The sequence below is a fragment of the Canis aureus genome, chromosome 1 (genome assembly GCF_053574225.1).
Source record: "Canis aureus isolate CA01 chromosome 1, VMU_Caureus_v.1.0, whole genome shotgun sequence".
Classification (NCBI taxonomy): domain Eukaryota; kingdom Metazoa; phylum Chordata; class Mammalia; order Carnivora; family Canidae; genus Canis; species Canis aureus.
Window position 1 is genome coordinate 14,416,267 of NC_135611.1, and position 24,925 is coordinate 14,441,191.

The window sequence follows — 24,925 nt, forward strand, 5'->3', positions numbered from 1 at the left end:
CAGCAAATGACCTATAAATGAGTTTACAAAGTCAATGTCTAGGGGATCCACATTTGGGAAAATGACTTTTGTGCTCATTTCGACTTTTTTTTTTTTAATAGATAAGCTTAGTATTTAGAGTAAAGTAGTTTTTGGAATAAGACCCAAGTAACAGTAATGACTAGAAAGTCATTATAACTTTAGTGTAAAGCCAGTTTTACTTCCACCTCTCTAGAAATAGAGGAATGACAATGGGAGTGGTTTGGTTGGTTATAACCAGATAGAAGAAAATTGTCTGCTGTTTCCCCCTTTGAAGAGGCTAGAACCCTGTGTCTCTGATTTGGAATAAAACAAAGGGACTCATGAACCAGAGCCCAACCAAAGCAGTGCTTGTTCGGGGGCACTTAAATTTAGGGCGGGGGACAGCATGGCTTTCTACTTTAGCCCACAGCCTAGAAGTGGAAGGAGATGAGATTCCTTTGCTCATTTCCTTCTGCCAAGGAAGGGGCAATATGCAGGGTCTATGGTCCACCTTCACACAGGCTCAGTGTGGTGACCCCATGTGGTTGGCACAGCCACCCTTACACCCAAGCCCCTGTGTGGCCGTCCAGTGCTTGGATGGAGTGATGGCTCGATGCCGGTGCCTCTTGAACGTGCTGGATGGATGGACATGGGGAATGAGGAGGGTGTGCGGTGCCTGGGGAGCTTGCTTCCTGTTACCAGTCCAAAGCTCTGTCTGCGACGTGTAGTTCACACTTTCACTTACTGATCAGGGCAACAGACTTGCCAAAATCAGTCTGAGTTTGGTTGTAATTCTGCTATGGGGTGGGATGGGGGGTGGGGGACACCCTCTACGGTCATCTTTCAAATATGCAGTAATATGAACAGGTTCATGATAGCTGAAGGACAAAAGGGAAATTAAAAATCTGCATAAATTTGCAGAAAATTTATGTTGGAGGAGGAACTAAAAGAAATTCAGTGGTTAAGAAAGGAGAAAAGCCGATTTTCTCTACCATTACTTCCTCTCTGCTACCTGTAACAACCCCAACAGATGTTCCTCTTAAGGGTTTTTAATTTAAAAAGCTACTTTTTGCTGTGTTGCCGATTATCTTGTCTGATCGTTGTTAGTTCACTTACAGCCGTGACACTTCCACTTACGTAAAGCAATTCGTAGAGAGGAAAGCCTTAAGTACGTACCTGGTTTGATCACGGGGGAGGCAGGCAGGGCAGACAATACAAGCCCCACACTTACCAGAAATCCTCCTGCACGCGGGTGAGTTCACAGCGTCCTCCACTGAGTGCTCACATGCGCGTCGACACGGGCAGGAGCTGGTCTTTATCCCCCCACCGGGCGGAGCGGGCGGTGAGCTGATTCTCAGAGGCTGAGCTGTAAGATCTGACACGCGTTGTGGACTTTTCTTTCTTTCATCAGGGGGGTGGGGAACCGATGGATGCTGGAGCCCGACTTCCGCTCTCCCGGCAACGCTAGGATTCTGGCTACACCTCATGACAGGTCCCCTGGTCAGGTTCCCACCTTCCAAGGCCCAAGGCCCATCTACACTGGCACATCACGTGGTTTACTGCAGCTTCCCTGCTGGTTAAAGGGGGGGGGGGTGGGGGGTTGCTCACCATCAGGAGGCTAGGAAAACCAGAGGGAACTTTGTTTCTTCTGGAAGAGTGGAGGAAGGATAAAGATAGAGAAGGAATCCAATCTCACCAGCAGGTGGTGCTGTGACAACAGAAATCAAGAGCAACCGGGTCAGCCAGGTTGGGTGTCTGGGCTCCAGCGCCTGGGTGACCCCTTCAAAGCCAGTGGGCACACGTGGGCACACGCCTGGCAGCATGTGGTTGACCAACACCAAACAACTTCTAGGTTCTTCCATCGGACCCTTTTGGGTCTCCACAAGGCTGCAAGCTTGCTAGGCTTCTGCTCTAACCCTTTCCCAATCCCCTGGCCTTCCTGGAGGAAGCAGGGAATGTAGCAGGAGAGGCTGCTCTTCTCTCATACTCACTCTGGAGAGCCCTTGGCTTCAGGGACCTTCATGTGTTAAGCACTTTACAGTTTTATAAGCAGTTCTACCTGTATCATTAGATGCCAACTTGAGCAGAAGTGAAAAGAAACTGCTCAGAAAACCAACTGGGAGCCCCAGGCAAGTGCAAGGAGACCCAGAAGCACAGCTCCCCGTCTGGCCACCTAAGATGCGCTCCTCCGTTATCTTTCATCCACGAGCTGTGTACCCCGAGCTCCTACAGGACGAGACCTTGCCCCTTCTGTCTGCGGTACCTCACCTGTGGTGTGTGCTCAGCGGGACTTCATGATCTAATCAACGGAGAAGTGAGCTCTGACTGGACCCAGGAAAACACCAGCTCCAAGTCTGTACCGCTTCTCCCACCCCAGCCACCGAAGTTAGGACACCAGCTAAGTCTTTCCACGGAACTCACCGATCCCAGTGGCTGCCCCTGGCACCAGTAGCTGCTGTGGGATCGACCCGTCATGGCATCTTCCAATTATTGCTGCCTCAGTTGGCCACACTCACGCAGCAAGCGTTGAGTCGTGTGGCAGCGAGCCGCAGCGTGAGTCTGGGTATGGCCCAGGGGCTTGGGGAACTGAGGAAGTCCAGGAACTAGCCCACATCTTCTGTAGTGAACAAGGCACTCTTGTGAAATTCCGGAGCTTTCTGAGTATGCCCTGATCCCTCTGGAGCAGAGCAAAGACTAAGGAAGGCAAGGCACTGGGGGCTGGGCGCAGGAGCCTGAGCTGGCTTGGCTTCCTGTCTGGGCTTGGGCAGTCTTGTCCCTTGGTGCCTGGTCCCTTACTGGGTGGAGTTCATTCTTCTATGATCTTAGAGCATGTGTACAAGTAGCCGGACCCAGAATGAAGCACCGATGTTACCAAGGCAAGGCTGGTCTGCTCATCTGATTTCTGCTCCCAATGAAAGAGCCAGACAGTCCATCACTGAGTCTACGCAATGAGAAATGCTATGTGCCCTGTCCTGGCCCTGACCTAGCCAGGGACCACTGGGAAGCTGGTCCATGGGAGACAGAGATGATTAGTAGCATGTTTAACATGTGGTTCAAGGGATGTAGGGTTGGGGTGAAGGGGGGTGCTGCAGTCAGCAACGTCAGCTCTGGCAAAACCGGATTTCCCGGTGGACCCCACTGTGCCATCGTTCTGTCTGCGAGCGGTGGAGAGGGGGGCAGCCGCTCCTGACTCTCGCTCTTCACATAAAGGTCTAGTAACCTGTTCATGTGGGTGGAGGGGCCCCTGAGAGAATTGGAAAGAACTTGGCTTTGCGGGAGCAGTTTCCCCAGGGATCTCCTCTATACAACCTCTATCTATCCCTGCGTGATAAAGCCTTTCTATTTCCTGCTATTAAGAACAGCTCTGCAGATTGTGAACCATAGGGTTGATTTCATTAGCGCATTCAACATCGGCTAACCAGTGGGTGTTTTCCCTTAAACAAAACTAGTGGCCCCACAGTTACACCCATTCATTCCAAACCCAAGTTGGGTATGATCTGCTAGAGACACACCTGGCTCCCGGGACAAAAGCAGATGAGTCCAATACTTGTAAATTTTGTATTTATTATAACAAAAATTATGACATGTTCATTTGTGCATTCTGCTTTAATATAACTCTTGGTATGTAAATGATCTAATTGAACGCTATACAATCATGCTGATTGTGGCAGCAGTAAGGAACACAAAAAGTGTCTGCAAAAGTCAGGAGGGTTGGGGGGGGCGGTGGACAGGGGAGGAGGAAAAAAGGTGCAGAGGCCCCTGGGGTGCAGGTTTGTTTCTAGTGGCCTAAGGTCCACCCTATCTGAACAGAAGTGCTCTTGGCTGCTCAGCCTTCACACTGCGGGGTGGGCAAGGGAAGGGGAAGGAAGAGGAAAGTCAGTGGTGTGGGCTGTGTCCTTACGCCAAAACTACAAAACATCTGAAGCGTCACTATACAACACTGAGCTATTTACAATAGAAATTTCTCAATCAACTGTTCTCTCAGAGAAAATTAGTGAATCCCAGTGACTTAAGTCACCTGACAGAGTAAAGCAACTCCTAGGAGTTAGTCTCCATATTCTACAAATGTCTATCATTTTCAAGACAAAAAAAAAAAAAAAAAAAGCCTTTCCCCCAAAGAAATACAGAATTACAATATTATTAAATCATTTAGCACTGGCAACCTGCCCTGCCTTCCAAACAAAACAACAAAAAGCCATTTTAAAAAATATTACATTATCATTAACTGTTTCTCTGTAATATATTAAACCTTTTGTTCTTTGTCTTTACACATCTGATATGTTAGGGGAAGAGGTTAACAAATTCAAATCATATTGGTAAAGCATCACTAGAAGAAAAGTGGTAATTGTTTTTAAAAATGGCCAACAGAAGGAGAACCTACAGAGGAGGTGCCAGGACAGGGTGGGGGCGTGGGAGAGGGTGTGGAGTGAACCCCTGGTTTAACGTGAGCCTGGGAGACTCTTTCTCGGTTAGTTTATTTGCCAACGGGCGTCCGGGGGGGTCATAGTGGCGTGTCACAGTAGTCCGGCAGCGGGTCCCCGGGGCTCGGCCTTGGCGCCGGCTGCAGGCCCGCAGGCTGCTGCTGCTGCTTCATCATCTCCTTGACCTCCTCCTCCAGCTCCGGGGGGATGATGAACTGGTCCTCGGGGTCCGGCTGGGCCGGCGCCGCGAAGTAGCCCCCGGGCTTGCGGAGCGGCGCGTCGGCGGCCACCTCGATCACGTTGTGGCTCCTCTCCTGGGGCGCCACCGAGCCGTTGGGCCTGCGCCGCCCGATGGTCCCCGCCGCGCCGTCCGGCCTCCGGGGCAGCCCCGGCTCGTCCTCGTTGGCGCTGGTGACGATGCCCTCGTCGCTGGCCTCGGCCGGCACGTGCAGCAGGCGCTGCGCCTCCTTCTCCCTGGCGCGGCCGCAGTGGATGTCCACCTCGACCTCCACGCGGCTGCCGTTGCTGAAGACGCCCTCGATGGGCTCCTCGTCGTCGCTGTCCAGGCCGTTGTCGGAGAAGGCGCTGGAGAAGGTGGCGCTGGACAGCTGGCGCTGGAAGGCGCTGGCCAGGCCCCCGGGGTGCAGCGTGCAGCGGGGCTCGCTGGCGTAGGCCGGGCTGCTCTCGGCCAGCGCGCCCGACGGCGGCTCGTCCGAGGCCGTGGAGCCCACCTCGCTGCTCATCTCGGACGTGGACAGCTCGCTGCTCATCTCGGAGGCCATGCCGCTGCTGGAGGACGGCACACCCAGCGCGTCGGCCGGCCGGTCCTTGATCACCATGCTGACGGACGGCGGGAAGATGCCGGGGCTGGGCGGCGGCCCGGCGCCCCCCGCGCCCAGCTCGCAGCAGCAGAAGCTGTCCTCCGTGACGCTGAGCTGCACCACCACGGCGCTCAGGCTGTCGTGGCAGCCGTAGCTCTGGGCCAGGGTGCACAGCTTCTTGGCGGCGGCCAGGGCGTCGGGCACGTGGCGCACGGCGGCCACCGCCTCCTCGCTGGACAGGCTGTCCCACAAGCCCTTGCTGCCCAGGATGAAGAACTCGTCCTGGGGGGTCAGGGGCACCGACTGCACGTGGGGGCGCGGCACCACGCTGGGGTGCAGGAAGGTGTAGCCCAGGATGCGCGTGGACTCCGTCACGCCGTTCACCTTGCCGTCCTGGAAGGGGAGGGGAGGGGAGCCCCAAATCGACATTAACGCAGGTGGGTGGCCGGCCAGACTCGCTCATCTCCTCCAGGGCATCGTGAGCTTCCACCGCGGTGGCGGGGCTGCGCGCGGCTCTGTGGGAACCTAGGAACCCGGGGCCGGTGCATGGCTGCGGGGAGGTCTCTGGCGTCCCGCCCCAATTTCCACGCACACAGGGTGTGCTCGGCATCTTGCCGTGAGTCAGTGACCAGAGCGAACTCCGAGGGCCCAGGCTGAAGGAGCGTGTGAAGCCCTAGGACACACTTACTCCAGGGTTTCTCAACAGTGTGGCTGTACCCTTGGGGGAGCCGTCCTGGGCACTGGGATGTGGAGCAGCACCCCTGCCTCTACCTACCACACGCCAAAGCACTCTCCACTCAGCTGTGAAAAACCAAGGTCTTCAGACATTGCCAAATGTCCCCGCAGGGGCTGGGAGTGGGCTGGGGTGCAAAAGAACCCCTGGTTAAAAGCCACTCACTGCCTTACTCAAAGGGAACAGGAGGTATGAACCAAAAATCACAACTGGCTACACTTACACAGATACACTGGCCCTGGAAGACAGGATGGATACGTTACTGTCCCTACTTTGCTGATGAGAAACTGAGGCTCAGAGGCTTACAGGTTCAGGCTGCAGCTGCAGAGCCAGGATCTGAGTACCAGCAGTGTGGCTTCTGGAGTGGCACCCTTGGGCACCAAACCAGCACCTTCACAGAGGGGGCTTGTGCGTGTCAGAGGAGCTAAGGGCCTGAAGCGCTGGGCATAGCCTCCGACGCAGGGAGGCCATGGAGAAATGCTTTATTGTCCTATGCATGATGCCTTCAGACCTCTTGGACAAAGGATTTACTTTGTGACAAGTTTGGAAGTTTGCTGATCCTGCCGTGACCCCGGCCCCATCCTCCCCACCGCTCTGAGGAAAACCGTGCTCTCCTCACCTCCGTGATAATGGCCTTGTGCTGTTTAATTCTCTTCCGTTCTTCTTCACAGCTCATGACGTATGATCTGGACAGAGGCAACGGCTTCCCGTTCCGACAGAGAACCGTTTGGCACTTGCCCACGTTAGCAGAGGTCAAAGTGAAGGATCCTCCTGGGTCCACAGGGTCATGCTTGATATGACAGAGGACAGCAGCACCTCCAAGTTTCTGTCCGGCTGTTCCAAGTTTCCTGGAATCCCAAACCCAAACACAGCCTGTCACATGTCAGTTTTGCTAATTCAATAGGAACAGTGGCCCCTGGGCAGGGCTAGGAGGAAAAATAGAGCCTGGAGGGTCCACTGGCCTCTTTCACCAAAGTGCTGTTCAGTATCTCCAAGGAAAAGGGCTTATGGAATCTGACCCCAACCCCACCTAGGGATCAGTTTCCCACCAAAGGAGCCCTTGGCCTGCTGCATCCAGCCTGCTGCTCCCTTATCCCCAGGCTCCACGGACAGCAGGAAAATAGCCACTTTCCCCCCTACCCACCTCTTTAAATCTCCTCTGCTCCAAGCAGAAGGAACTGAAGGGCTTGCTTCAGCAGGTACACCTGTACCACACCCCCAGACAGGTGTACTTCAAGATGACCTGGCCACCCTCTTCTCCTTTAGAAGGATGTTTGCTGGGATGAGCCTTTCATTACTGGACCACTCATGTTTTTGCCTTATATGGGGAAGACTTTCTAAACCAGTATTATCTATTCCAGAATATTCACAGGAAGGACATTCTAGTGACCAGGCTCCAAAGTGCTGGTGATATACCCCTTTTATTCGTGACCCCTACTCTATAGACTGAGCACACAAAGCACTTACAAGTTCTGACAAAAGGAGCCAAGAACTCCTCTCACAAGCCCCGTGGATGGCACTACCCCCAGGCGCCTGCGGATCCCGAGTGGCACAGAAGCAAGAAGGCTAAGACGGACTCCTCTGTTTATAGGGGCAGACCGCAGGCACTGTCAGCTCCTATCAGCCATCCACATTAGGCGAGCAGCGGTACCAGCAATGGAAACTCAGGCTGCCTACTTGAATGAGTTAGGATGTCATGCACAAGGAGACACAGTTCCTCCAATGGCTGAAAAGATCATCCATATCCCATGTCCTCTTAATGGGGAAAATAAGAAGCATATAAATGGCCCTGGAGATGGGCTGACAATTTGGGTCTTTAAGCTCCGACCTGTGGACATCCATGACTGGACCGGCAGGCACTGCTTGCTTCATTCCAAGGCACAATGATTGCTCTTAACAGAAACCAGAAATTGGATGGTAGTTGTGGAACAGCATAGCTGGGAAGAAATCTGAGGTAGGTTTTTTCTTTTTTTTTTTTTTTTAAGATTTTATTTATTCATGAGAGACAGAGAGAGAGAGAGAGAGAGAGAGAGAAAGAGAGGCAGAGACATAGGCAGAGGGAGCAGCAGCTCCATGCAGGGAGCTTGATGCAGGACTTGATCCCAGGACTCCAGGATCACACTCTGAGCCAAAGGCAGATGCCCAACTGCTGAGCCACCCAAGCATCCTGAGGTTCTTAATTCTTACTTGGTGCTCGCATGTCTATAAAAAGATCTCTTTGGGATGCCTGGGTGGCTCAGTGGTTTAGAGCCTGCTTTCGGCCCAGAGTATGATCCTGGAGTCCTGGGATCAAGTCCCACATGGAGCCTGCTTCTCCCTCTGCCTGTGTCTCTGCCTCTCTCTCTCCGTGTCTCTCATGAATAAATAAATAAAAAATCTTAAAAATAAATAAATAAAAAGACCTCTTTAGGGTGGGAGTATGAAGGGCGTGTATGCACATGTATGTCTGTGCATATATTCCCCCCGCCCCCAGGACACAATGGTGGTAAAAACAGAAAAAGATCGATCGGGGTGGTTGTTGGACCATCCTTTGGAGTCTTATTGCCCCAGGTCAAATTCTGGTTGTGCCATCTACTAGCTCAAAAGAAAAATTTGTTTTACTTCTCTACCTCAGTTTCTTAGTAAAGTAAGTGCATTTTATCCAGAGAGATGATGTTATGGTATGGCACAGTGAGGTATTTAGAACAATGACTGGTAGATAGTATGGGCTCACTAAATATTATCTATTGTCAGTATTTAATTGCTAATGGTACATGCCCACTAGAATATGAAAGTCGGAGGGAAGTCTAGCAGATATTTTTTCTATTGCTGTTATGAATTGACTTCCTCTGGCAGATTACCATGGAGGGAGAAAGGAGAACTCCTCATTGTTCTCATGACCTTTATCACACTCCCCATTTCCTGGGCCCACAGGGGTGTTTGCAGTACAGTATGAACGGGCAATTCCTTTACAACCTACAAAGCCATTAAAGTGACATAAGAAGGAGCAATTCTTTGAAGGAGGGAACGCTTGTAACATTCATCCCTAAGAGTTACAACATTCCATAGTTTCTATGGTGACTGAAAGCCCTAAACAAAATTCCTGTCTTTGACTCGGCCTCCTACAAAGTTGTCTGAACATCAGTATGTCTCAATGAAACACGGTCCATCCTGATGCTTACGTAAAACCAGATCACCTGAATGCATCTTACATACCCACATGTGAGAACAGTGCCTTGAGACTATTGGGCAAACGGTCTATACTCCTCGCAGGGACTCTAAGTTTTACCTTTGCATAACAATGAACGTATTGACCATGTATTCTTCTTCATTTTTTGTTTTCTGCAGCTCTTCAGCCAAAATGTCACTCATAGTGCACTGGAGAAGGTAGGGCACCTCCACATTACGGTCTCCATCAAACACCCCATAGAGGGCCTCCCGGTTGTCGCAGAAGTTGTTCACCGACAGGGCTGCAACGCACAACCTGCAGAGCAAGAGTGATGCGTGCTAAGTCTACTCATCTTTTCTTGCCCACCCAGCGCTATTAACAGTCTTATCTCTTTCTTCATGACCTCAGATGGGTTAAAAATAAACCTAAGGTAAACCAACCCCAGCTAATTTATTTCATAAATCAAAGAACAGTGATTAGCACTGATACTTCATGATGCCCGCCACCTCCACCACCCTATCTTCTGATTTTATTTTTAAATGGCAGTGAAAGAAAGAGTACAGGAGGTATGGGAAAGAATACAAGATTCTGAATCCACATGTCCATATTCATTCATAAAATATTTAGTAAGGAGACCTCATTGGGCAAAAATGGAGTTAAAGCTAAAATGCTGGGATCTTTTGTATGTTTTCATTTTTTTCCAAACAACCTAAAAAGGCAGGAAAAAACAAAACCCAAACCTATGGAACAGTATTCAGACACTGGCTGATAAGAAGTACAGGTCAGAGAGCAAGCATGAAGCCTGCCCAGCTGATTGCCTGGAGAAAGTTTCTGGGCTGCAGGCAGAGTACAAGAGGTGGGATAGCTGCCTACACCAGAGTCCCTGCACACCAAGCTCTACAGAACCATGTTGTTTCCAAGTAACTTAACTCTGTCCCATAGAATCTCCAAAATTAAACACAGAGGGGAAAGATGACTGGCAGAAAAATCAGAGGCCAGGGCATTAGTGAGTGCTGGGGTAACCTCAAGCAGCCAAATATCCAGGGAACTGGAGTCTTCAAAAGAGAAGTGAGACAGGAAAAACCTCTGAAGAGAATGGTTGAAAAGATTTTAAATTGGAAGAAAACTATAAACCTAATAGATATAAAAAGCTCAACAAATAGTAAGAAAAAGAAAATGGGAAAAAAAGGAACAATTTCTTAATATTGGGAATAAAGGCGGGGGAAGTAGGATAGAGAAGAACATAACCTAAGGAGGAACAAAGCCACGAATGACAGAAGACTTGCAGAAACCATGCAGAAGACAGTGGAGCAACATTTTTTTTAAAGTACTGATAGTGGGGGAGGGGGGGGGTGGAGACAAACAAACCCGAAACTGTCAACCTGGCTTTCTAAGTCAGTGAAAATTGCTTTCAAAAGTTAAGGTGCAATGAAGACATTTTGAGACTCAATTTACTACCAAAAGATGAGCAGTATAAGAAATATAAAAGGAATACATGAAGCAGAAGAAAATACCAGATGGAAATCTGAATCTACATAAAAGAATGAAGTGTACAAGAAATGACAAATAGATGAGTACATATAAAACTCTTATTTTAAAAGTCATTTTACAATAGTGGTTCTCAATGGGGGCAATTTTACCCCCAGGACACATTTCTGATGGTCCCAGTTCTATTGATATTTAGTGGGTAGAGGTCAGGGATGCTGCCAAACATCCTACAATGCACAGAACAGTCCCCTTCCTGTCCAATGATATTACCTGGTTCAAAATGTCAATAAGTACTGAACTTGAGAAACACTGCTTTAGAAAATGCCTATTTAAAGTAAAAATTATAACCATGTATTTTGGAATTTATAACAGAAGTAAAATATGACAATAGCACAAAGACCAGGGGAGGGGAAATGGGAGATACATATTGTATCTTACATTGTATCTTACACAAGGTTCTTACATTGTGAAATGATAGCCTAATTACAGTTTATCTCCAAATAATAAGTTAAACGTTATGCCTTTTGTTTAGTGTGTATAGTATAACTAATAAGAATGAATAAAGGAGATAAAATGGAATCGTAAATCCAAAAAAAGAAAAAGAGAAAAGAAATGGAAAACAGATGAGACAAATAGAAAAGAGTTGGCAGATTTAAACCTTAGCATATTAATTTCATTAAATATACAGGTGGTCCAAATACTGCCCCAAAAGACAAGTCAGATTGGATTAAAAACAAAACAAAAAAAAAAAAACCCAAAAAACTCCCAAAATATCTAATATATGCAGCCCATAATAAATCTACTTTAAATATAAAAGGACAAATAGGTTAAAAGTAAAAGGATAAAAGATATACTATGTTTATACTAATCAAAAGAAAGCCAAAGTTGCATTAATATCAAAGTATATTACAGAACAAAGAATATTACAGTCATTTCATAATGAACTGATCCTTTTCATCACAAAGCTACAATGTATTAGGTGTTTATGCAATTAAGACAACTTGAAATACATAAGGCAAAACTGATAAAACTAGGAGAAACCAACCCATAATTATAGGCTCTCAGCCACTGACCGAACAAGTAGATAATCAGTAAGGATATTCAAGACACAACAACATTATGGATCAAGTTGATCTAATTGACACCTTACCGCAACAACAGAATACTCATTTTCCCCAAATGCAGAGAATATTTACTGAGACAGACCATAATCTAGGCCAAAATAAGTCTCAATAAATGTAAAGGATTCAAGTCATTCAAAGTACATTCTCTATTTTGGAAAAATCTGCTTAGAAGGCAATTTATAGCTCTATATGCTGATATTAGAATATTAATCTTCTAAGCTCAAATCAGTGACCTAAGCTTCTATGTTAAGAAACTAGAAAAGAGCAGAATAAACTGAAAGCAAGCAGAAATCAATGAACTAGAAAACAAATATAATAGAGAAAAACCAACAGACCAAAAGCTGGTTCTTTGAGAATATTAATAAAATCTATAAACCTCAAACCAAACTGATCAGTATAAAAAGACAAATTACCAATATCAGGAAGAACAGGAGAGCCATTACTATAGATCCTACAGATTTTAAAGGATAATATTATGAACAAGTTTGTCAATAAATTTGAAAACTAGGTGAAAGGGATAAATTCCTTGAAAGACCTAGATTACCAAAATTTATTCTAGAAGAGAGAGAATCCTATAGCAGAGAAATAGAATGTGTAGTTAGAAGCCAAAGAAAATTCCAGGCCAACATGGCTTTTATTGGTAAATTCTCCAAATATTTAAGGAAGAAATATCAATTCTGTACAAACTCTTCAAGAAACCTGAAGAAGAAGAAATACTCTTCAACTCATTTTATGAGGCCAGTGTTACCCTGATACCAAAACCAAAGACATCACAAGGAAACTACAGGCTAATATCCATCATGAATGTGGACATGAGCAACAAATTATCAGCATATTGAATCCAGCAGCATATGAAAGGATAATATATCATGACCAAGTGGAATTTATCCTGGGAATGCAAAGCTGATTCAACATTCAAAAATCAATGTAATTTACCTATCAACAGACTAAGGAAGAAAACATGATCATCTTAATTGAATGCAGAAAAAGTCTATGATAGAAACTCTTAGCGAACTATGAATATAAGGGTATTTTTTTTTTAAAGATTTTATTTGAGAGAGACAGAGATAGTGAGAGCTAGCACAAGCAAGGAAGAAAGGGAAAAGTAGGGAGCCCGACCTAGGACTTGATCCCAGGACCTTGGGATCATGACTTGAGCCAAAGGCAAATGCTTCACTGACTGAGCCACCCAGGCATCCGGAAAGGGAATTTTCTTAACTTGATAAAGGGTGCCTACAAAAATACCTTCAGTTTTTAACGTGAGAGAATATATTCTCACCAAAGAAGATATATGGATGGATGATAAATGAATGCATGTGAAGATGATTAGCATCATTAGTCATTATAAAAGGCAAAATTAAATCACAATGAGCTATCACTATTAGAATAGCCAAAACTGCCACAACCACCTTATTATAACAGGAAACACTGGTGAGGATATGCAACTAGAATTCTCACACATTATGGCTGGGAATGCAAAACTGGAAATGAATTTGGCAGCCTTATGAAACTTAATATATAATCCTATGGGGTAAATACCTATGAGTAGAAAACACATGTTCACACAAACACTTGTACATGACTCTTGATAACATTCATATTTGTATTTGCTAAAAATTTGAGACATTCTAAATAGATTTCAAATGGTGAATGGATAAACAATACATTCATGCAATGGAACACTTAGCAATAAAAAGGAACATGTGACATCACAGATGAATGTAAAATGCATTATGCTAAATGAAACAAGGTAGACTGAGGGGGCTGTATTCTATATAATTCCATGAATCTGACATCCTAGATGAGGCAAAACCAAGGCAACAAAAAGGTCAAGAGTGGCCAAGGGCTGAGGTCAGGAGGTGAACTGACACAGAAGGGGCACAGAAGTCTGGGGAGTGATGGAACTGCTCTATAACTTGACTGCAGTGGTGGTTATACAATGACATTCCTCATCAAAACCTGTAGTGCTGTACTCCTAAGAGGGTGAATATTACTGAATATACATAACTTCTAATTCTTTATATATTAATAAAAACAAGCATCTGATCTACATCATGGTTAGACCGAGTTTTATACCTGAAAAAATAATCCTAGCTCTTGAGGAGCTTAACAATAGCTCACACTTACTTTCCTATATAGCACATCTTGTTCTAAGTACTTCACATATGTGGGACTCAGGATCCTTACAACAACTCTGAGGACAGGCATTGGTTTTAGTACCATTTTACAGTTGAGGAAATTTAGCCAAAGTGAGGTAGAGTAACTGCTTAAGGTCACACAGCAAATAAGTAAGAAGCCCAGATTCAAAGCCTGGCTCTTATCTCAATACCTTGAAATCCTTGCCTCTATTAAAAAAAAAAAAAAAAAAAAAAAGTTTTCCTAATTATATGGCTATTTGTAGCAAAGTAAAATTTAATAATCCTAAGTCTATCTTCCTTCTGTACATTCCCTGTGCTAGTCAGAATGAGGGGACGCATTAAAAAAAAAACAACACTTTAAAATATACAGTAGTGATTCTTTTCTGTTAAAGCTTCCTGTTTTTTAGTCTGAGAAAGAAATCTAAATTATCCAGTTTCAGGTTCCTGCTTAGGTTTCCCCAAAGGATCTGAAATGATCTGAGAGGCAACACTGCAACCCTTGGGGAGGGAGAAAAGAAAACAGACATCTGAGCCTGGGAGGCAGAACGACCCCTTCTCCTTCTTATAAGATGGCAAGTCTCATGCTCCTTGTGTACATGACCACTTTAAAAGAAAAAAACCCAAAACACTTGAGACTTCTGGCAAAACCTAAGGGTAAAAAAAAGGCAAGGGGAAATAATGTGAGGACCAGGGTAACACAAACTTGAGGTGCTAATAACATTTTACTTTTAATCTAGATGGTACTTTGCAGATGTATTTGCTTTGGGACCATTCAGAGAGTTGCATGCTTATTTATGTAACTTTCTATACGAATGTTATACTTCAATATAACATTAAAGGAAAAAAAAGTGGAGGTGCCTAGGTGGCTCAATTGGTTAAGCATTTGGCTCTTGATTTTAGCTCAGATCATGATCTCTGGGCTATAGGACTGAGCCCCCTGTTGGGGGCTCCACATTGGGTGTGGTGCCTGCTTAAGATCTCTCTCCTCTGACCCTCCCCTACTCTGCTCTCCCACATTCATTCATTCTCTCTCTCAAAAAAAAAAAAAAAAAAAAAAAAAAAAAAGTAATGGTCAAAGAGAGAATTATACAGTAAAAACAGGTCTAATTGGTCCCCGGCTTCATTAATATGTTGGAGTAGATAATAAATTTTAATATCCAGAGATGTTTAAAAACCAATCTTGGGTTTTGTTTCACAGTAGTATCCTGGAATTAGCAGTTTCACATACTGGTGGTTATAAGCAAGACCTACGTCTTTTTAAAAAAATTTTTTTAGACTTTTAAGATTTAAATTTAACATACAATGTATTATTGGTTTCAGAGGTAGAGGTGATTTATCAGTCTTATATAACACCCAGGGCTCATTATATCACGTGTTTTCCTTAATGCCCGTCACCCAGTTACCCCATCCTCCCACCCCCTTCTCCTCCAGCAACCCTCAGTTTGTTTCCTATGATTAAAAGTCTTATGGTTTGTCTCCCTCTCTGATTTTGTCTTGTTTTTTTCCTCTCTTCCCCTATAACAATCATCATATGATCTCATTCATATGCATAGAGGATCATAGGGAAGAGAAGACCTAGGTCTTTTAACAATATCTCCAGAAAGGAACTCTTGAGTGCTCCAAAGAATGTACAAATGTCTCCCCAAAAATACAATGATAAAGAAAGAAAAAAAAATACAATGATAACATTGCGCAAAGTACACAGGACTCATGCAAGAACCAGAGCCCAGGCACAACTGGTTATTCTGCCTTTATTGGGCAAAGGGAGCAGAGGTGTTGAAATGGGGGCTACCTCTTCTCTAGACAGCACAATGCCAAATCACACCCTTAGGGAAAGAAGGATCAATGTGTCAGATCCAGAACTTAAGTTGATTTTGTTTTCTGCTCAAAAAAAGAAAAAAGAAAAAAAAAGCAGCATGGCAACCACAATTCCACTTTTCATTTTCCACAAAAGATACTCAGCTAGTCAGTGGTTCCCATTCCTAGAGGCCCATTAAAATCACCTGTGGGAGATTTTAAAACATTCTGAAAAACTGGGCCCAGGCTGAAGATTTTAGGTTCCTCACCTGACTGATTCTAATGTGCACCCAGGGTATTACTGAATCATCTTCCACTTTTTGTTCTTTCCCTATTGTCAAAACTTCAGGTTGCGATACCTTAATTATGACTATTCTAATTTATAGGCTTCTTTCCTTTTCTGGTACTAATTATTAGCACCTCTAAAAAGCAAGCCCGAGGAGCTTGATTACAAAGGCCCTATGAAAGGGAAGAAAAAGAAATTGAGATGGACAAGTCCTGGCAGCAAGACAAGCAGTTGACATCTCAGGGAATGAAATATGAAACTCCTGCCAACCTAATTTATTTTTTAAAGATTCATTTATTTTAGGGGCCTGGGTGGCTCAGTTTGGTTAAGCATCAGCCTTTGGCTCAGGTCATGGTCTCAGGGTCCTGGGATTGAGCCCCACATCTGGCTCCCTGCTCTGTGGGGAACCTGCTTCTCCCTCTCCCTCTCTGTCAAATAAATGAATTTTTTAAAAAAAGATTTAGAAAGTGCACATGAAAGCGAGTGTGTGAGCTGGCGAGCGGTGGTGGGGGAGGCAGAAAGAGAGAAATCTATCAGCAGACTCCCTGCTGAACGCAGAGTCCCACTTTGTGGGGCTCAATCCCAGGACTCTGAGATCATGACCCAAGATAAAGTCAGGAGCCGGCCGCTTAACCAACTGAGCCACCCAGGTGTCCCTGCCAAGCTAATTTAGATGGTAAGAAACTATTCCATAGAACTAACAAATCAGTAATGGAAGTGATTGAATATGGACAATCAAGGCTACTTCTCTTTTAATACTATCCCATTTTACTTGGTAAATAGGCTTCAGAGAAAGATAGACTTTTCCAAAGGGCAGGGATGCATTTCCATACTCAGGCTTTCTCTAAACACTGGAGTCTCACAGAGACTCAATGTGTCAGTTATACTGTATCCTAGCAACATCTCTCACAGAGAAGAGTATGTGATGCCAAGCAGAGCTTAGCTTACTGTTCAAATGTAAGGCATGAGGTGGCCTCACTTTGGGGAATCCTGCTCAGATCAGTGTGACACGAGGAAAGTGTGTGCTAGCACTGAGTATCTTCCCCACTAAAGAAGGGAGGTGGGCTGGAGGCGCTTCTCATTCCAAAGTTTCACCCACTTGTTTTTCACCCCTGAGGCTTCAGTGTAGCCATGGCTCCATACAGCTGGGGCTCCAGATGCATCTCCTGTTGAAGGTTGATCAATCTTGAAACAGCGGATATTACTAACAAGAGAAAAGGAAGGGACGGGAATCATTAAAGTCAAATACGTGTGAATTGCTACCTTTATTTGAGAAATGAAAAACACCTGCTAAGCACTCTGTACTTACCATTTGTGTTTAATGTGTTTAAAATATTAGTCTAAACTAGCTACTCAACAAAGTGAAAACAAAGGGGCAGATACAGAGAGAGCATGAAAATTAGTTTCTTATCAGCATCCCAGGGTGGTTGAGACCTTTACACATGGCACTTAGATGGTTGCTGTCTCCTGGGAAAGAAAAGGACAGCTCTCAACCCTGGTATGAGAAAATATTATGTTGGGTATATTCTTACAACGTGAATACCTAGATTTGAAAAAGTACAAAATCTAAGCCACAGTAATGTATTTGAATGATGTGAGAGAATTCTGCAACACTCATTCTCAAATCCAATTTCTGCCCATATCATCCCTTCAAATATTTCACAAATATTGAGGATTTGCCATCCCCAAAGTTTCCAATTCTTTCTTCAAACTTGCAGCCATTTGTGCTAAGACTAATATAAAATTACGAAATAAGGGGTATTTCATAAATCACACATCAACTATGTGAATTTAAACTGGGAGACAAGTCATCTCACCTCGGTGTCACACGTCAGAACTGGTCCAACAGGACCCAAGACAAATACCGGAAATGTAAACTCTTGAATGTGGTTTATTAAAAACCACCCTACTAGAGAGTATTCAGTGCCCCCAAACAGGAAGTCATACAGATGTGAAACAGTTTTTTAAAAATGCTGGCTACCACATGGTGAAATAAATCCTACTTATTTATAAATTGCCACTAGTTTTTTTTTCCTCTGTTACTTAAACAAGAGAAAAAAACCTATATATAATCTCTTAACACAAACACTTTTGTCATGACCCCAAGAATTTAAATTAACTCCAAAATATAACAAACACTGAATACCCTTCAACTCTAAGAAATAAATCAGTATCTCATTGTATTCACTGATTCTAGAAATAGCTGGTTGCAATTTCTTTAAAATTTAAAAATATTCCATGAAAAGAAGTTTCTACTCTCAATTACCAGCAAACATTCACTCTTCCCTTTATCCTAAACTGAAAAAGTGCCAATAGAAAATCCAGAAATAAAACTAATACCTTATTTTATAGTAGAGCTATATATCCTCTCTTCAAATTTTTCAATCCCAACAATAAAAGAGAGCCATTTAAAAAGGAGTCTGCCATTATCTGCTATTCATAGAACCTGGAACCAAATTTCATCCATGCACAATGGCAAGCAAACGTGATACGTTTCTTAAGGCCTACCTAAGGTTCTCGCTACATCTCTGCTACCTTTCTGAATTCCAGAGAAAAACTGAGGGCTCATTTCTAAAGACATGAGGTTGATCAATCTTGAAACAGCGGATATTACTTTTATTCTTTTTATGGAACACAGAAACTTCAAAGAAATAATTCCATCCTAGCATGAAATTAGTGAAAAAAAAAATAATCCTTAAACTCCCCCCAATCCTTTGTAGTGAAGTGTGTGTGTGTGTGTGGTGGGGGGGGGGGGGGGGGTGTTCTCACTCTCTGCCCAGCAGAACATAATGTGGCTGAGCAGCTGTCCGAAATGACCTGAATGTTGACTCTTGTACATCTTTAAACGAGTCTGAGAGAACAGAGGAGCTGGAGCTCAATCACACAGAAGAGCCACCATATGCACTCACCCTGACTGATGTCGAATAAACAGGCCAACCCTTGAAAAGCACAAGAAATACATTAGGTATGGAAGCTCTCCCAAGTTATTAAGAAGCCATAGCCCTCTCTCTGTTAAACAGAAGGCAACAACAGTCTTACACAAAAGTCTTAAGACTTCATGTTACCTTTTTTAAATCTGAGAACACATGTGCTACTTTGTAGTAGCTGCTCCAGTCCAGTAGCATGTAACAGGCTCACCTCAGAGACTTTAACAGATTTTTCTGACACATATATAATAGTAGGGTAATTCTAGATATGTGGTTTTGCATCTTTTTTCTAATTACATCACAAACATTTCCCCATATCATTTTATATCCATCCTAAATATAATAGATATATCTTGATAACTACTTCCGTACCTAAAGTGAGCTCTTTTCTGATTATTTTTTAGAATACATTTTGCCACAGAAAACCCTGGTCTAAGTATGTGAATATTTTTTAAAGCTTGATACACAGAGTCAAAAGCTTTTAAGAAAAGTTGTGTCAATTTACAGTACTCCAGAAGCACCAATTTGAGGGGCGGCGGGAAATGTTATTTAAATATTTAATATTTCCTTGATATCCTGAGGTTGAACATCATGTTTTCATGTAACTCTCTGTACCTCTTTTGTTAAAGGTTAACGTTCTTTGCTTGTTTGAGGACTTTTCTTATAAGAACATTTTCTATTGAAAACATGAATGCTTTTATTTTTCCTATTTTTTGCCAGTGTTTCTTCTTAGTTTTAGGTTTACTCTTGATCACTTCTGGAAAGATATTTCAAACTTTAATGTATAAAAAGTATTTTTAAATATTTATAATGTAAATATCAAAACCAATTTTTATATATTGATTTCTCCTCTTGTGATCTCTGTCTTCCTACCACCCCCCACCCACCTTTTTTTGGCCTAAAAAGTCATACATTCATAGGATTTCTTCTTCCTTTTAGAAATTATTTCATTTTATAGAGTTAACTCTTTAACTTAGCTAGAATTTAATTTGGTGTATAATACAAATTCAACTTTTTTCTCCAAACAGCTATTTCCATTTAACTAATTTTGATATAATTATTTTAACATAAAATTTCATCTTTTTGTAAAAATCCTCAAAAGTAACCTGTATAAATGCAATATATATGTTGATAATCCATTCACTCTTAGTTCTGAGAAGTCTCTTTAGCAAGTATCTAGGGCATTCTTCTCATCACACAGATGAGAAAACTAAGGTCTATACAGACTCGGTTGGGCCAAGGCTTCACACATTGATAAACAGTGGAGAGTGCCTGGGTCCCATGTGGCTTTCCTACAATACTCTACTTCAGCAGTATTCTTCAATTATATATTGAAATCAGTTAAATACCTAAAATGAACAGGCACTAATTAGGCCCATTCTATCCAGGAATCACCTTGAGTGATGTTCAAATTTTGGCTTGCACTAAAAGCCTAGGATAATATTAATAGATCATTGACACTGCTTACTCTTTTTTTAAAATTCTACTCCTTTTCAGTTTTTTTCTAAGATAATGGAATATAACTTTTAGCAGTAGATAGTACAAGTTTAAGCATAAATGGCATACATAATGATTACTGTGTCAATGTCCAAGACTTAAACATACCATACAAATTTCTTTGTAAACTTCTTCACATTTAACATCATATGTAGAGATCTTTAGAGTTGTAATATAACTCTACATTGTTGTTTTTAATGGCTATATTCAGTTGTGAAGCTTAATTCTGTTGATAGACTATTAAGAGTTCTGTGATGAAAATTTCTCAAAGACATCTTCTCTAACGAAATTTCCTTTAATATTTTACACAGTGAACTTCAACTGTAATTCTCTATGGACATCAAGATGAGACTGTATCAAAGAATCCTTTCCCCAAACAAGGAGGTAACTTAGCAGGATCTAAATACCCCACACTCCCACTTTTAAATAATCTGGATTTTAGTTCCACATTGTACATTTTCCCCACATGATGCATGTCTTCCAAAATCCTTTCATAACACACCATGTTATTGGTGACTGAGATGTAAGTTTATGTCGTGGCGCATCACTGCTCCCCTGTTTTTCTCTCCCCTTTCTTCTTTGCAGGCATTATTCTTGTTCCCTTTTTGGCTGGATACTTCCTCAAAAACTTTCTGAAAGGACACTTAGGTATTCAACTATTTGAGATTGTTTCTGGCCCTCCATCGTGGTGAACGATATAGACTCACGAGTCACCTCAAACATGATCGATACAGCTAATAGGTCATATTCTGCTCAGTTTTCACGCTGTGTCTGTGATCACTGATGGGGCTGCAGTGCATCACTAAATACTTACTTCAGCAGTTCCAGGGTCTTGTGATCGAGGGCAAGTCGGGGGTTTCCAGTCAGGTCTAGTTCTTGAAGTTTTGGAGGCAGGTTTTCGGGTAAAGTGACTTCACTTAGCTCATTACAGCTCAGGTCCACGCACTGAAGGAACCAGGGGAAGCAGGAAGTGAGGGCCTGGAGAAGCGAGTGGTTCTACACTCCCACCCGTGCCCTGAGAATCAGTCTTACCATTCACTATTCGATACTGGCCAAATGCAGAAAAATAGGTTGTCTGCTGCCCTCCCATAAACACTTAAAACAGATCTTGCTGAATGCAGCTAAAATGTTTACTTTCTTTGATGAACACAGAAAATCTGTGTTCTTTATTCTCCCATCTACATTTAAAAAATAAGCATTAACTGAAAATCCTAAGCATAGTTTTTCTTATTGCTCACAAAATCTCTGCACCTGTTATAGCCATAAGGGTTACAATTACAACATCAAAATGGAAGTGAAGGATTTTCTTAAGCCAAAAAACTCGTGAAATGAGGAAAGGCCAGGAGACATCCAAAATGAGAAGATACTTCAAAAGAAGCTAAATAAGAAATTGGTAAAAAGACTAGCTGGTGGGCATGCCTGCCATATGCATGAGGCAAATATGGATCCTAAACTCCAGGCATCCAATACCTGGACTCCCCAACAGTTCCTGCCTAATCTCATTTGGAAAACAACCACAAAAAGGGTCAGCATATTGATCACAACAAAATTATGTGTTATCTGTGAATGGGAATAATGCCTCCTTTCTCTCAAAACCTATGTAAGGCTTAAATGAGGTAAGCCCTAGAATGAGGTGCTGCATTTGTGTTATGAGAGCAGGGAACCACGGTAGAAGGCAGCTCCCCATGTACAAGAGAGAACAAGAGTGACTGGCAATTTTTCTGGATAAAAGAATATGCAACCCACAATTTGGCAGAATGGGTTGGAGCATTCAACTCTCTGGCTTGGGATGGCACCTTATTATCATTTAAAAAAAATGCCTCAAGAGCCTATTAAAGTTCTTAAGATGGTTTGAAAGGCAAATTGTATCTAAGAATTTCAGAATCTTTAAAGTAGACAGAATCATCTTTACTTGGAAAGATTTTTAAGTCTATTATGGATTGGGGAGGGACAGAGACTGAATAAAATGAAAACCCGTATTTCTGGAGAAATATATTCTTAACTGACTTCAAAAATACAATGTTTCCACACTGTTTTATACCCTTGCTCCCAAACAGTAGCAATGATATAAAATTATGCTGTAATTTTAAGTAATTATTTTTTATTATGAGAGCATTATAACCACATTACCAAAAGCTGGACTAGCAGAAAAGCTTAGGAAACTTGCCTTAAATGTTGCAACCTAATACAACCAGTGTTATTATTCTGTATTCTTGTAGCCTTATTAATATAAACAAAAACTTAAAAAATAGGTACAATTTCATCACACTGCACTTAATCCATGTCTGTACTCCCATCACCTTTGATAACCTTAACACTCTAAGTAGTACATAAATTCACTTAACCTAAACATTAATTGGGGAAATTGTTATCTCCTTTTTGTTATCCTACTTGTAAATAATGGTTGCATCAACAGTCAATTGGACTTTAATGAAACACTGATAATACTTATTAATGATGAGCTATTCCATCATCAGCACAGACAAGACAAATGGTATCCACACAATGTGTGGAGTAGTGGTGACACCCAAGTGTAAGGGCTGGCTGATATGAGTAATTTAGAACAAATAATTGACAGAAACATATTCAGGTCAGAGCATGCACGACAAGGAAAGACTAGACCTTTTAGAACACTAAATTTTATGAAATTGATAAGCAATGTTTTTTAATGTTACCTAATGATTTAAACTTTCACAGTTCTGAAGATGTAAAATTGCTCATTCTTTAAATTGCAAAATCATAAAATGAGTTCAGCAGGGTATTTATTTATAAAGACAATGCCAGTGATATCTTTATAAATAACCCTTTTAGAGGTGGCACCTGTCATCATCCCGAGCACTGGCCCCCCCTCCCCACCCCTTAATTTACTGCAACCAGTTCCCATATCCTGTCCAACTGCATTGCCTCTCCTGGGAGGTCTGGGACAGCATCCTGACGTTGCTCTACTGTCACTTCCCTGTGACCCACTCCCCACTGCTGTCAGGGTGACTCTGATGTGCTTTATCCCATCTGATCACTCTGGCTTGTCTTTCAGTTGCTCCCTACCGCCTTCCAATCTGCCACCGGACTCCTCTGCATGTCAAATAAGGCCCTTCATCTCCACCTTTCACCACCTGCTTCCTCACGCTCTATATTCAGCTGTGTCAAAGTTAATTCCAGGTCTCGCAGGTGTCATGTTCTCACCTGTGCCTCTGTGCACATTACCCTCTGTGACAGGGACTCTCAGGCTTTCTTGCCTCTTACTTGGCAAAAATCTACTTTGTTCTTGTAGGTTTCAACTCCATGCCAATTCCACTAGGACCCCTGTTTCAAACTGATGCTTCTTGTTCAAAGTATCTGCTTATTTATTCCTTCCATTAGACCAGAATCCTGGAGAACAGACACCACCACTTCTCCAGAGTCCTGAGCACTGTGCATCACAAAGAGCAGATGCCCAACAAATACTTTTGTTCAAATGAGGAACCAATAAACAGCTAACTGCCTGGGAATTGGTAGACAATTATTTGTTGAATGAAGAAATGAAACAGTCATCCAAGAAGAGTCTCTAGTAATTCAGTCTCCTAGGATGGGAAGTGAGGTACATGTGCTTAGATTAAATTCAGTCTGGGCTAAGTCACACCACACTGCAACACTTTCTTTAGTGGCAAGCAAGAGAGAAATACTCTTTGATAGCTCTGCACATTGAAAGTTTGTTCATAAAAATTGCAGGATGCTGGTACCTGGCACTGACTTACTGGCATTAACATAAATAGTGAGTGCTCTATTTATACAAGTACTGTTTCCTATTCTTTTAACAGTTCCCAACGAATGTTTATTGGCTAAGTGATTATAATGGCTACCCCTGGGAAAATAGAAAATTGGGAGGTGAGACTGGAGAAAAACACAGTACTTGCATATTGTGTTGTTGAACATATGCTTCTCTATTGTTTAATACACTAAAACTTTCTTGAAAATATGTTGTTAAACGGAATGTTAAATTTGTCTACCACGTGACTAACAGAAAGTTACCTTTCTCTCTCTCAGGCCTATTCTAGGACATAGCTTACAAAAATTACTTGGCTATAACACAAAGTTCTGGTAAGAATACTCAAAATGGAATTATCCAAGCCTCGGAAAAAGTTAGATAACTCCTAGTTGGAGGAACTCATGACTTAGAGGAAAATTACTGCTAATACATCTAGTGAAGAGCACGGAAAAATAATCAGTGCATCTTAAAGAGAAAGAATTGATCTATCATTTAAGTATAATTATCACCAAAGCTCTAATATCTTTATTATAATGTTTTCCTCACAAAACATTACTAAAGGGCAGCAGCCTGGGTGGTTCAGCGGTTTAGTGCCTGCCTTCAGTGCAGGGCGTGATCCTGGAGACCTGGGATCGAGTCCCGTATTGGGCTCCCTGTGTGGAGCGTGCTTCCCCCTCTGCCTGTGTCTCTGCCCCGCCCCCCACCTTGTCTATCATGAATAAATAAATAAAATCTTTTTTTAAAAAAAGACACAAGCATATCAATTTCTCAAAAGATTTATGTATTAGAGAGAGAGAGAG

At 42.9% G+C, this 24,925-nt stretch overlaps 1 protein-coding gene and 1 long non-coding RNA gene across 2 annotated transcripts in view; one reads left to right on the plus strand and one right to left on the minus strand.

Moving 5' to 3' along the window:
• Positions 1-3,544: 3,544 nt before the first annotated feature.
• Positions 3,545-24,925, minus strand: part of PHLPP1 (PH domain and leucine rich repeat protein phosphatase 1) — a 206,754-nt gene continuing 185,373 nt past the window's right edge. Inside the window, exons 13-17 of the mRNA XM_077891039.1 lie at positions 21,195-21,325; positions 17,056-17,160; positions 9,244-9,438; positions 6,595-6,823; positions 3,545-5,635 (exon numbers count right to left, since the gene is read on the minus strand). Of these exons, the coding sequence (XP_077747165.1) occupies positions 4,502-5,635; positions 6,595-6,823; positions 9,244-9,438; positions 17,056-17,160; positions 21,195-21,325 (1,794 nt within the window). The 3' untranslated portion in view covers positions 3,545-4,501. The remainder of the gene's footprint in view (positions 5,636-6,594; positions 6,824-9,243; positions 9,439-17,055; positions 17,161-21,194; positions 21,326-24,925) is intronic.
• Positions 9,019-23,861, plus strand: LOC144310270 (uncharacterized). The gene is made up of 4 exons (XR_013375974.1): positions 9,019-9,176; positions 9,303-9,553; positions 20,692-20,764; positions 23,652-23,861. It is a non-coding gene; the product is annotated as an uncharacterized LOC144310270 (long non-coding RNA).